The 14864-nt window shown below is 36.5% G+C and overlaps 1 protein-coding gene across 6 annotated transcripts in view; it reads right to left on the bottom strand.

The window, feature by feature from the left end:
* Positions 1–14864, bottom strand: part of MAP2K5 (mitogen-activated protein kinase kinase 5) — a 244156-nt gene that overhangs the window by 122689 nt on the left and 106603 nt on the right. For all 6 annotated transcript variants that reach the window (XR_006887499.1, XR_006887498.1, XM_046653610.1 and 3 more), the window contains exon 13: positions 12183–12231. Coding sequence is in view for 4 of the 6 variants with exons in the window: in XM_046653610.1 (XP_046509566.1) it covers positions 12183–12231 (49 nt within the window). In the remaining 2 variants the exon portion in view is untranslated. The remainder of the gene's footprint in view (positions 1–12182; positions 12232–14864) is intronic.

Genomic DNA, 14864 nt, shown 5'->3' with positions numbered 1-14864 from the left:
GCCTGCATAGCAAGTAAAGGAGGTTCCCTTCACCGTGGATCTCAGATTCCTAGCTGGCAATATGTACTAATTCTTGGTCTATGGGAAACACCACGTGTGGGGAAACAAGTTCCTGAGAGTCAGAAGGAACCTCTATTTTTGCCCTAGCTCTACAACAATCTGCTCCCCCAAGTCTAAGATACTACCAATTGTAAGACTCCTAGTGACTAGAAAACCTTTTCAGTGAAAAAGCAAAGTAAACAACGGAATACTACATTAAATGCAGACATAATCGTAAAACACATTTTTATTGTAGACTTGACTTGGAGGAGCATATCCAGAAGACCAACTCTGATTAATTATTCTCAAGAAATAATACAAATTACAGCAGACAACACTTACTTGCCACTTGCTATATGCCAAGCAGTGGGCTAAATGCATTATTAACAAATGCATTATTATCTCATTTAATTCTCATAAATCTTGGGATAGGTACTATTAACTCCATTTTACAGATGAGCAAATTGTGGCTCAAATTAATGAAATTACTTGCCCAAGGCCACACAACTAGTCTCCAATCCTAACTCTTAAGCCGTAACAAACTATATTATATTTATGAGATAAATTTCATCTGAATTTATGGGCTAGATTTTTATGCCAGCTTTGGCATGAAGAGCTGGCTGATCTTCAGATGTTTTATTTTAGATTTTTCCACTTCTTACAGAAAAGTATATATAGGAGAGCGGTCTGGGGAAGGTTCTATTCTCTCAATCTCTTGCGACTTCTCTTGAGAAACTGTTATTTGAACTCTATCAATAGCTATTATGTACCAGACGCAGTGAGTGCTATGACCTCAAAGAGGTTAAGGATCTAACCCAAGGCCACATAGCTGAGTTGAATTAAGAGTCAGAAGCAGCAATTAAACCTGGGTCTGACACTAAAACTAGAGCTCTTCCGTTAGGCTGCCAATCACTTATTGCCTTTCTTATGACTAAGTTATTTACCTTTTTGGGGCCTTAGTTTCCTCATCTAACAATGGGGATATGATGATACCTTCCTTGGAAGGTTATCATGAAGCTTGAATAAGATAATGTATACAAAAAATCTAGCATACAGATGGCACAGAGTACACAGAAGGCACTCAATGAACAGTAATATTAATAGCAATAATATTTTTTATTGTACCCAATCCAGAAGGAACTCAGTCCTCCAATAGCAAAAGAATAGATTTGATTTCCATGGTGCTGATCACCTTAAACCATGCCTTTGGAGAAAGAGACAGATGTGGAAAGGTCTTCCAACTGCTAAACATTCTTGGCAGAATATTCTATCTGAGGATAAATACCTTACTCTAAAACTAGAAAGGGGGACAAAGGATGACTTCCAATTAAGACATATTTGGCATACAGTGTCATAAATTAACTGTGATCTCCAACCTCTGCCAAGAGAAGTGACCCATCATACAGCTGTTCTCTCTTTCTCTCTGATGAGCTTCTAAATTTCATGGTTTGCTTAAGAGACAAAGCTATGATCAGAGCTATCTGTGGGGCTTGGTCGATCAAACACTCATCAGACCACATCTTGCAGGGTGCTTAGACAGGGGCTCACCATAAAGGTGAGGCGCTCATTTTAGGGTACCATGAAGACCTGTGAGTCAAACACACAATCATCATATAATCTACTTTAAATCCCAATCCCCAGCAAGAAAAATGATTTTAGGCAAGGGGATGGGGGACTAACTACCCTATCCCATTTGTATTCCTTCCCTGTATGACACATGACCTCTTGTCTATCCTCTACTGCTTTCACTGATGAAATTTTCAGACCGGGAAGGGGAGGTGGCCTGCAGGGTAATTTCCCCTGGGTTCCTGACCCTGTTAGAGAGATCCTAAAAGGGATGACTCTGTCTATGATAAATCCTAACACAGATCCATGGGAGAAAGAAAAATTAAGTTCAGGACAACTGTCTCTTAATTAAGTAGACCATTCAAATACAGACAACTATAGAAAGATCACGTTCTTTTTTTTTTAAATTAAGCCTTTTATTTTCAGATAATTGTAGATTCATGCAGTTGAAAGAAATACTGAGATATCCTGTGTACCTTCTATCCATTTTCTCCCAATGGTGACATCTTGTAAAACTATAATACAACATCATGAACAGGGTACTGACACTACTTGACACTGCCAAGACAGAGAATGTCTCCATCACCATACCCTTTCATAGCCACACCCACTTCTCTCCCACTTCAGCATCTTCTCATTAGCCCCTGGAAACCATTAATCTCCTCTCCATTTCTATAATTTTCTCATTTCAAGAATGTCATAAAAATGGAACCATATAGTATGTAACATTTTATGGTCATTTTTTTCACTCAGCATAATTATATGGAGATCCACCCAGGTTATGTATATCAATAGCTCATTCCCTTTTATTGCTGAGCAGTAGATTATATGGTATGAATGTATCACAGCTTGTTTGACCATCCACTCACTGAAGGACATGTGGGTTGTTACCAGTTTTGGGCTACGATGAATAAAGCTGCTATAAATATTTGTGTACAGGTTTTGTTTTCATTTCTCTGGGATAAATGCTCAGGAGTGTAACTGCTGAGTCATATGGTAAGCTGCATGTTTAGATTTTTAAGAAATGCCAAATTGTTTTACAGTGGGGCTGTATCATTTCACATTCCTATCGGCAATGTATTAGTGATCTAATTTCCCTGCATCCTTGTCAGTATTTTGTGTTATCACTATTTTTTTCACTTTAGCTATTCTGGTAGGTGTGTAGTACTATCTCACTGTGGTTTTAATTTGCATTTCCTTAGTGGCTAACGATGCTGAACATCCTTTCATGCGCTTATTTGCCATTTGTATATCTTCTTCAGCAGAATGTCTCTTCACATCTTTTGCTCATTTTCTAATTGGATTGTTTTTCTACTGTTGAGTTTTGAGAGTTCTTTATATATTCTACACACATATTCCTTAGAAGAACATTTTTAAGTAATGCTATATGAGGTTTCTTGTCTTTTGAAAATTATTACCACAAATACAGAAATCCTCAGTGATTACCCGAGGCAAAGAGAATGAATGACCAACGTGGGAAAGGAGGCTTAATTTCTAGAGACGTTCACTTGTGTAGATAGTCAGAGCTGGAGAAAAACCAACAACCCAGAGTCATTAAACTAGTTTGTTTACCTCAGTTAATGGGCTACGGCTTTTTTTCCCCCCAAAAGCATAAATGTTCATGAATTATGATTTACCACAGCATTGGCATATGATTAACAGTTAAAGGACAATATTTAAATGATTTAAAAACAGGAGCCCAGGTGTAATGGTGCTCTCATCACTAGCACTTGCTTAACATAAATGCCGCCCTTTCCAGACACACTATGCAGTCACAAAGCTCAGGGAAGGCGGCCCCACACCTCAGCTCTCTCATCATCACATGTCGCCACATAAAACCAACCGGGGATGGTCCTTTTACGACTTGCCTTGCTCAAACACTAGGCAATTCCTTAAAAAAAAACTCTGGTCCTCTAGATAGCAAAATACGGCTTACATTATTTCAAAACTCACTCTAACCTATAAATAAGCACAAACTGTATAAATCTCTGCAAAAGAGGTTGTTAGGACAGTTTTGTGCAAATTACATTTTTTCATAAATTCCTTAAAATTAATCAGGTTAGTTTTCTACTGATAGTAATGCTTTCCTATAATTCTTTCCCTAAAGAATCAATTTATCCAGGAAATGATCATTCCCTAAATTATTTTTGCCACAAACCCCAATTTTTACATACACAAAGGTATTCTTTTACATTATCAACTTGACATCAAAATTTCTTCTACGATTTCATTCTTCTTTTCTCAATAAATATAATCGAATAATTTGGAATATAATACAAACATTCTTTAAATCTTAAAATTTACACTGATCTCATTTAAAAGGTATTAGCAAATATATGTAACATTTACCTGCCTACACTCTTTTGGATTATCAGCCTCCAATTTTCTTCCAAATTCCTTCCTTAACAAGGATGCCCTTTCATGAGACCTTCTTGTACCCTTTTGGCAACTTCCTGTGGAGCTACAATTATTTCAAAATAAAAAGATTTTTTAAAGAGAATGCCCTTGCTTTCCATCCTAGTTGTGACTCTACGTGTCTTTTTTATAATTCTTTGTTAATGTTAATGCTTTATATTCAGTATACTTTATCGTTTAAAAACCTTTCCCCTTAAAGATGTCTGTTGATTTGATTCTACCAGTCTGGTTTAGAAAGTAACCATTTTCTTACTAAGCCATACTGCTTTCTCAATTATGTGTTTGCATTTCACTCTCATCTTCAGTTCTAAAATATTTCATGTTTCCTAGAATTCCCCACTTTGAAGGAACACAAAATAGTTTATACACGTTAAGCACTCAGAACAGTGCCTGGTACAGAAAGTAAGTGCTTAATAAATATTCATCATTATTACTATTTTCATAGCAAAATCGACTCTTGGGGGTTTCTATCTTTTTCTTTCTTCTCCCTCCCGTATGCCCTCTAATTTGCTTTGTTCCCTTACCTTGGCCAATGCATCATACTTCCTTCAGTCATGGATCACAGCATCCAGAATCCTGGTGCTTGAAGGAAACTGAGTGATCATTTAGCCATCCCTTCACTGTATATATGAGGAAACCGAGGCTCAGAGAGCAGGAGTGACCTGCCTTTCAGGGTCACACAACAAGGCAGGCAGGCAGTGGGACTGAATTGGGAATTCAAATAAAGCTTTATTCCTTCTTAGAAACTGAGCTTTTTAAACTGTCCAAGTCAGGCCATGTCAGTGCTGCAATCTGAAGCTCTTTAATAATATCTGAGGGGAAAAAATGGATTAACTAAGAAAATTTTCTCCAATTTCCAGATCCTCCAAATTGTTGGACAGTGACTTTTAAGTTTCTCTATTACTCCCTCCCCCTCTCTTTTTGACATAGTAGATGTCCTTTAAATCATGAGGGATTTTTTTTTTCAAGCTACTGAGTTGCTAAGCCAAACCTAGGCAGGATTTTCCATGAGCCATGAAACATGGTGATAATAACAGAATCACCAAGATCCTTTGAAAGAATGGTTTGTCTTTTTGGCAGAGGAAATTTCTTTCTAAAGTAGGGCTTCTACCACACTACTAAGTAAGAGAATATGCCTTTTTTCTCTTCCTTTCTTTTTCTTTAAAAGTCTGATTTACGGAGGTATAATTTAGAGTAAAATTAACCCTTTCCAGGTCCTTCTAACAAATGTGTACAGTCATGTAACCATCAAAATCAAGATACAGACCATTTCTAACACCACCCCCAAATTCCCTCATAGCTTTACAGTCAACCCTTACTCTACCCTTGGCAACCACTGACGTATTTTCCATCTTTACAGTTTTGCCTTTTCCAGAATGTCATATTAATGAAATGACACAATAGGTAGTCCTTCAAGTCTGGCTTCTTTCACTCAGCATAAAGCATTTGATACTCATCCACATCGTGTGTATCAGTGGTTTGCTCCCTACTACTGCTGAGTAGTATCCACTGTGTGGATGTACCACAGTTGGGTTGTTTCCAGTTTGGGGCTCTTACGAATAAAGCCGCTAGCACTGGGATTTGCTGATCATGTTGCAGCAAAGTGCCAAACTGTATTCCAAAATGGCTGTACCATTTATATTCCCACCAGCAATGAATCAGAGTTTCAGTTGTTCTGTATTCTTGTCAGCACTTGATATTATCAGTTTTTTCTTTAATTTTAATGAAGGTCTCTCTTTTAACAGAAAAAAAGTAGCAGGAAACATTTTTTAGCATACTGAACTACTGCCGAAAGTTTAAGCAACCTTGATTCCTCTCGTCCTCCTAAAACTCACAAGCAATCTAGCAGAAAATTCTATTGACTCTACACTTAAAATATATCCAGAATCTCACCAATTCTCTCCATCTTCTCCCGTCTTCCTGATCTGAGCTTTTATAACTCACCTGGATTACTGCAGCAGTTCCTAACAGCTGCTTCTACTGTTGCCCACTGACACACTTGCCTCCTCGCGGTATCCTGAACACTTCAGGCACATCCTACCTGCTGTCTTCTGCTCTACTCCACCACACACCTAACTGACTAGCAACTCTCCTCCTTCAAAAGCATTTGCTCCAATCTCATCTTCTCTGTGAGGTCTACCTGATGAGCACTGCAACCTACCCTTTGCCTCCCCTAAACTTGATCTAGTTTTTCTTTTCTTCATATTACTAATCACCTCCTAACACACTCTGTACAGTCAGGGGTCACTTAACAACAGGGATACATTCTGAGAAATGCACTATTACACGATTTCATCCTTGTGCGAACAACACAGAGTGTACTTCACAAGCCTAGATGGTATAGCCTACTCCACACCTAGGCTACAAACCTGTACAGCATGTTACTGTACTGAATACTGTAGGTAAACGTAGCACAATGGTAAGGATTTGTATATCTAAACATAAAAAAGGTACAGTAAAAATACAGCATAAAAGATAAAAATGGTACACCTGCACAGGGCACTTACCATGAATGGAGGCTGCAGGACTGGAAGTTGCTCTAGGTGAGTCTGTGAGTGAGTGGTGACTGGATGTGAAGGCCCAGGACACTACTGTACACTGCTACAGACTTTATAACCTCTGTACACTTAGGCTACATTAAATTTATAAAAAAACATTTTTCTTTCCTCAATAATAAATTAACCTTAGCTTACTCTAACTTTTTTACTTTATAAACTCTTAAATTTTTTTTTTTCTTTTTTTTTTTTTAAGGATTGGCAGCTGGGCTAACAACTGTTGCCAACCTTTTTTTTTTTTTCCCTGCTTTATCTCCCCAAAATCCCCTGTACACAGTTGTATATCTTAGTTGCAGGTCCTTCTAGTTGTGGGAAACTCTTAAATTTTTTAATACTTTTTGATTCTTTTGTAATAATACTTAGTTTAAAACACAAATACATTGCACAATTGTACACAAATATTTTTTTTCTATCCTTACTCTATAAACATTTTCTATTAAAATTTTTTTTTTTTTTTTTACTTTGTAAGCTTTTTTGTGAAAAACTAAGACACAAACACACACATTAGCCTAGGCCTACACAGGGTCAGGATCATCAATATCACTCTCTTCCACCTCCACGTCTTGTCCCACAGGGAGGTCTTCAGGGGCAAGAACATGTAAAGAACTGTCATCTCCTATGATAACAATGCCTTCTTGAATACTTCCTGAAGGACTTGCTTGAGGCTCTTCCTGAAGAGGTATCACTCTCTTCAGAAATATATCCATGGTGATTTGCTTGGTTTGTTTCTTTTTTTCATCATAGATTTGCTTTTAAGCACATAGTGCACCATGAACATTCCTCTCTATTAACGAAAACCCTTTGGTGTTGGGGTCTATGTTTTCAAGCTTTTTAAGGAGGCTGCTGAAGTCTGCGAAGCTTCTGTTAAACCCTTCATTGTGAATTTTCTTGGAGGTTTTTCTTCTTGTTCTTCTCCTGCAGTTTCCTTTTCTCTTGCTATGATGTTACGATGGTTACAACATCACTAGGCAATAGGAATTTTTCAGCTTTATTATAATCTTATGGGACCACCATCATATATGCAGTCCATTGTTGACTGAAATGTTGTTATGCGGCACATGACCGTATTTACTTACCCAACCCTGCCCTACCCCTGCTAGAATATAAGTTTCATGAGTATAGAAATTTTTTATTTTACATATCGATGTATTCTAAGGACTTAGACCAGTGCTTGCAACTTAGCAGGTATAAAATAAATAGTTGTGAATGAATAAAATAACAACACTGGCTTTGGCGTCTAATCAAGCACCAGTTGGAAGACTCGTGTTAGGCCAGATTTATAAAAAGGAAAGCAAGGGGTAGAAAACAAAATTTCTAACATGCATGCTGAAACCACAGACTTAGTTTCTCTAAATACAAGTCTATCTGGGCAGGTTTTGCCTTCAAAATAATATAAAAAATATATATATAATATAAAAAATAAGAAATATTAAAAAGGTCTCCTATTAGAGAAAATAAATGAAACTAACCAGGCTCATAAATACAAAAAATATCCTGGGACACTAACTGTCTAGGTTTTTTCTTTCTTATAAACTTCTCCTTCTGTGTAAGATTGCCCCAGCCTGATTGCCAATTTTATTTTCTTAATCTAAGTTCTATTCTCATTACCCTTCCATTTCTATTTTTTATCCTCAGGGAAAGAGAGAGCAGTTACTGCCAGGGCATTCTCACATCTTCCAAAGAAATGGCATAGGTGTTAATCTTGTATTTATGTTTGATGTGGGTAATGATGGCTATGACTGGAGCTGCAGGTTTATTAATATGCAGGGCTCTCACCTCATTAGTGGCGATGTATGTTTTGAAGTTAAGCTGCAATGTTTGCTGTAATGCCGGATCTGGCCTAACAGACTCTCACTGTTCATTTTCTTTGTTTTTACCCAGTCAGTACATGCTATGCTTACAGGGCTCACACATATGCTTTTTTAATAAAAACAATTTTTCCACAGTAGTTAATCTTGGTGGAAGTTTCAAATATGTTTAGTAATTACGTCTTTGTGTGATATCACATGTTTATCCTAGAGAAAAATATTCATAATTTTTGACCCTGTAATACAAAGTATAATAAACTCTCTCCTTGGCTTTATTTGGTATTGGGGTATGCTTATTAATCAGATAAAGTGATTAATTCATAGTTATTATACAATAAAAACATGCTTGAATTATTAGCATTTGATAGTTTATAAAGTACTTTCACATATATCATCTCAACCAATTCTTAAAAAGAACAAAATAATAGTAAAACCTGATTGAATATGATATTCAGTGATCCATTATGAATGGCAACTGTTATACTTCAATTTCTAAAAAAATATACAGTTGACATAATACACTATCGAATAAACTCATCTGTATCAGACTAACGAGCCTCATGGGATGGATGGCTTGTCACTGCTTGTCACTCAGATTTCATTCTACCCTACAGTCTTCACTGGATGTGCACCATAGGAAAGATTCTAGATTTTCAACAGCTTGTTTAGAAGTACAAGACCCTTGTTTTCAGGGGCAGCATTTGGTAGGGAAGAAAATGATGATCAGAGGAGAACATGGGTACTGAGCCCAAGACAAAGGAGAAAGAGCCTTAGATCCCTCAGCAGTAATTCTCTTTCACCATCTTCTTTTCACTCTCTATTTTCTCAAGGCACCAGGACCAGGCCCCCCTTCCTGCAGAAGGACACCTCTCTTTGATTTGACAATGTGACACATATTCAGATAGAATTCCCATCATCATTCATTTAGAGAAAGCAAAAATGAGTATATGTGCTTGTAAGAAGGTACAGCAATCAGCTTATATAGTAAAAGTGTATAAACAAGTATATTACCTATTTAATTGCCTTAGCTGAACTTAAAAGCTCTGATCTTTAATTGCCTGATTGAACTGATCTAAAAAGCTACAATTTTTTAATCAAGGAGAAAATTAAATGGCTTTTTGATAAATAAAAAGGCATCTTTAATCTTATTTTTATGGAATCCAAGTTATTAAGTATGGACAAAAAGCTCTAAAATATTACGTTAACTACTCAATCTGGAGTAAAATTCTTATTACAGTGCTTTACAAAAGTCTTCAGGGACATCTGGCTTCTTCCACCTTTCAATAAAAACACATGCTTTTAAATCCAGAAGGTAAAAGTTTCCATGAATAACCAGGAAACTCAAAAGCTTAGCATATAAATATATTTAATGAGGTGCCTTAGCACAGCATATTATTTCTATAGTTGGGTATCCCTAACTACCAGTAAATAACCATTCCTCTGCACTGTAATTCCTTAGTGTTTCCATCTAGACAGATGCAGATGCACAGTCACTCACTGGTATTTATTTAAAAATGAAATCCTTTGAGAGGGTTTGCTGGTCCACTACCACCGCCCCCTCTCAGGCCCTGGCAGATATCTTCTTTCCATAACTAGTTGCATTTTATAGCAGGTTACTCTCTGTGGGAATTGGGCTGGCCAGCACAGACTGAAAAGAGAAGTACAGGCTCAGGATTCCTTTTTGAAACCTCTATGTTCTCAATTTGGTCAAACCTTTAAGACCCTGGTATGTCACTGATCAAAGAACGCTTTCTTAGCCCGAGTTGCATCCAGAGCTTGGAAGAAGGACCTGGTTAATCACATTTGCACACGGTGATTACAGTGTGGTTGTACTGAGAATCTGACAAACAGCTTAGACTTTATTTTTAGATCCAGACATAAATCTATATGAAACAGGTCTATCAAGATCCCATTTCAAAAGAAAAATTTAATTATTTCTTCAAAACAAAGAGTAAAACTAAAACCAAATAATTTAGATACAGGAAATACTAGAGGTATACCTACTTATCAGCATGATTTCTGATTTTAAAGAAGAAAAACAAAGATGATTGCAGAATAACTAAACAGTATTTCCCCATCCACTATAGTCCTTAGTGCTACTAGATTCCTCACAGAAAGCTAAGGCTAGTGAGAATTCATTACAAGCCAAAATGATGCTGTATGCCCAGAGTACAGGATGGTCCTAAGGATCACTTTAATAATAACATTTGCATTTCCACGGCAAGGTCCTTTTAATGAAGGGATGCTATTGAGAATTGATGACTTCCTTGAGTTCCTTTGTTAAATGGATAGCAGATGTTCACAAAAATCAATAAAATGACAAGAATTGACCACTGTGTTAATTCCTATTAAAATGGCTATAACCACTTTATGGGTTGATGAGGGGGGGAGGTAGGAGTACAGGGAATAGAAACAATATAAGTCATATTATGTTAAATACTATTCTCTCTTAATCTTGGTGGTGTTCTCTCACCCACCAGATGTGTTTACATGCTGACTTACACCCAAGAAGAGTAATGCTAACACAACTCAGCTCACTCTCCCTGCATCTACATTTGGCACCAACTATACTCTAGAAATAGAGTAGACCGGCTTTAAAGAAAAATTTGGTTTATGATTCCATTTAATCAGCATAAACACTCAAGAACTGAATTGATATTTTACTTGTCACATCTATATACCCTCTTCAAAAGAGGCAGGAGGATTTAAGAAGAAATTTGGAATCACTAGGATATTAAAACCACCCCAAACAAAAACAACCCTTAGTGACAGATGTGATACTACAATTGAAGACATCAGTTGTTTTCTTTCATAGTTGATACCTTTTCTAAAAAAACTTTCCTTTAATCACATCTAATGCATATGCTGTTGCATTCCCCAATGTGCATAAAGCTAGGCCGAGCAGATGTGTAAAATGAAACAGTACTGTTAGTAACATTAGGCCCTGAAGGTGCTTTATTATAGTCTGTTTCTTTTTGCTCCAAATGAATTCAGACATTTTAGGAACATTAAAAAAAGCAAAGGGAGGTTCCTTTTGCAACATTCAACAGTTAATCTGTTATTCTCTCAAGTGCTCTGTTAATAGACTAGGAGACTAATTTCTGATGCTTTCACTAATTCCTTCTATAAAGTTTCACTCTCACAGTATGTGAAGCAATCTCTTAAAGAACAGTGTATGATGATATAAGAAATATTAATGAAAGAAATGGGGGGCCAGCTCCGTGGCCGAGTGGTTAAGTTCGCGCACTCTGCTGCGGCGACCCAGGGTTCGGATCCTGGGCGTGGACATGGCACCGCTCGTCAGGCCACGTTGAGGCGGCGTCCCACATCCCACAACTAGAAGGACCTGCAACTAAGATATACAACCGTGTACAGGAGGGTTTGGGGAGATGAAGCAGAAAAAAAAAAAAAAGAAGATTGGCAACAGTTGTTAGCTCAGGTGCCAATCTTTAAAAAAAAGAAAAAAAAGGGATGCAATTGTATAAAAAAGTGAAGGTTTTGCATTAACTAGAGTTAAATAAGAAAAATAAGATCTGTCACTTTCAAATATTATGAAACACAATTTTACGTGTTTGGTAAACATGATTCACAAAAATATAATACCAAGTTTATAATATAAATCAGAGCAGTTGAGGGAGAAAATAAAAAAATAACATTTATAAAGCAGCCATATTTTTGACTAGCAAATATATCAGCTGGCTTAAATATCTAATCATTTATTCACTATAAAAATCAAGATGTCCAGAAAGCTCCCCATCCCACCCCAAATTAAGTTAGAGCTTGTAAGCTCAGTACCTACCTCTATGTAAAATCTTTAAACTCCACAAATAGGTAAGGCCTTTAACAACCTAAATTTAAGAAAGACAAAACAGTATGATGATGGTTTTTATATGGAACTCTCCACATGGTTAAGCATATAATCATAAAACCATATTCTTCCTTTAAAACTCTGTGAACCAATAAGCATTTATTGAACATCCCCCTTTTCCGTGCCAGGCTCTGTGCTACCTTCTATCTGGGAAATTTAATCATTAAAAGCTTTAAAAATTTTTATATAGAAATTGTCATAAAAGGAGATGCATATGTGTTTATTCACACTCACTGACCCCTTATGCACATGAGTGTCAACTTACCAATTTCAAGGCTGACTTCATAATTTGGTATCAGATACAACGAAGGAACCACTATTACTCAAAATTTACTGTAAGAATTTAAAAGCACTTATCATTACAGAAAATTTTAAGTGAGTAAGGATTATAAGAACAAGAAAACCTACCATTATGAGAAGTAACTGAGTAACGAGGAAAAGAGGGTTGGGGGCTAAATATGCAACGATTTCAGCTGATCAAGAAAGACTAAGAGCAGTATTAAAAACAGAAATGCAAAATGAGAAACCTAATTTCCAAATACTAGAGATCTAGAAGAAGATAAAATCTATATCAATTGATGCTGAGCAGAGGTTAACATATTTTAATTGTTCTCACAGAGTGGAATGTACTACTGAAAGATTTGCTGACATTATATCATCAATTCCATGTTTGTCTATTTTAAGAGAACAGAATACATTTTACAGCAAATAATTTTTTCCAGGGTTTGGAATAAGTGGCATTACAATAAAATACATGTGTTTTGGACAATAAGATAGTAAAAAAAAGAAAACATCAAAATAGTAATAATGATAACTAATAAAGAAGGAGGAAACAGGACAAAAATATTTCCTTAAATGCTTATACAAAATAACAGCAATAACGAAAATAATTTTTTCTTTGAGTAGTAGGACAAAATCATCTTATTTAGCATGGAAGTAATCATCTTCTGAGTTCTGGAAATAGGGTTAAACTTCTCAATTTACAAGCCTAGTTGCATACTACAAACCTTCCCATTAAAGATAGCATACCACTAAAACTTAGTCCCATAGAAAATGAATAGTCAGAAACGCACAAGGGGAAGGCAATCCATCATATTCAGATTATTAGGCAGGAAAAAAGTAAAACGAATACTGATTTTATGATACCTGCTAAAATTATACATTTTGTTATAGATTTAAAAATAAAATATTCTTCCAACTTTGTCAAAATATATTACGTTTTCCTTTAGAAGCATATAGGAATCAGTGTTCAGGGAGCTAGAAATCTGTTCACTGCAAATCTAGAGGGTATTATGTATTGGTATTCAGTAGGCTAGGTTTCACCACAATGACTTGACAAAGCCTTGACACTAAAAGTACTTATATCTGCTGTCAATCACTCACTCCTTGACATGTCAAGTGCAATCCTTTCAGGGACAACTTCAATCAACATTAGCACTCAAAATACAGTACACAGTGTCACTGCTTCAGAAATGAGAGGGAAAATAAAATGCGTTAGGTGGCAGGGAAAGGCAGAAAGGCATTCCTCTTCACAGGAGACCAGATTCAAACGGAAAGTGGATAAAAATCATTGAGCAAGTAGGAAAGCTGAAACCAGCCAGTTTATATGGATTTCTTTCTCTGGAAAAAATATTGTCTTGTCATACATCCTACAAGAGAAAATTTGAACAACATATCATAAAGGCTACAGGAGTCCATCCTATAATGAAGCTTGGATGTTCGGACTTCAATTGCACTCCAGATTACTAGAACCTGGAAAACAAAGTTAACTTGGGAAGGGAAAGATGCCTAGATGTGGTTCTAAGATATGAAAGGAATCTGAAGCAACTGTATATGTTACCCCATTATTCTCTCTCTCTTTTTTTCTTCTTAATCTTGTTCTCCTTTTCACTCATTCCTCTTCTTTTTTCTCATTCTCTTAGGAGAGCAGAATGAAAGAGCATGGGGTCTGGAGTCAAACAACGCTGGCTTTAAATTATTCCTGACTAGTTATATGATAACTCTGGGCAAGTTATTTAACTTTTGTAAACCTCACCTTGCACATGTATAAAATAGGTTCAATAATCTACACTTTGCAGAGTTACTGTAAAGGTTAAATGACATAATATCCATACCTAAAAACACTTATCAACGATTGGCACAAAAGTATTCAATATACATCTATTTCCCTCCTCTCTTTTTTTGATTCTGTTGCTTCTGACCTAGCCACAGGACCCAGGTGCTTTCTCGGCCTCACTGAGGGAACTCAAGGGAAGGAGGCTGATGCTGTCTTCAGAACACTAGAGGAGAGATAATAAGAATACTGGGAACTCAATCAGGCTTTGAGAACGTTTACTTTATAAATGATGACCTACAACCCCTCAATTTGTTGGTCTTATTTTGATTGGTAGAATCCTTCCACTGGTGTTTGTCAGCTGCAACAAAGGATTAGCCATGTTTGTACCCCACTCAAATTACATTTAAAAATACACTTTGGAGGCATTATACAAGTGCAGGCCCCAGCAGAGTTTATAAAAAGTGGCAGATGAAGAGCAAAATTATCAAAAGCATTTCTTCTACTCTGGCCACAGGCAGTTTTCATTACTATGACCTGATGAGCCATAAAAGCTGGAG

This window comes from Equus quagga, chromosome 2 (genome assembly GCF_021613505.1).
Source record: "Equus quagga isolate Etosha38 chromosome 2, UCLA_HA_Equagga_1.0, whole genome shotgun sequence".
NCBI classification, from domain to species: domain Eukaryota; kingdom Metazoa; phylum Chordata; class Mammalia; order Perissodactyla; family Equidae; genus Equus; species Equus quagga.
The sequence above is the reverse complement of the archived record's forward strand: the minus strand, read 5'-3'. Positions and strand labels throughout refer to the sequence as shown.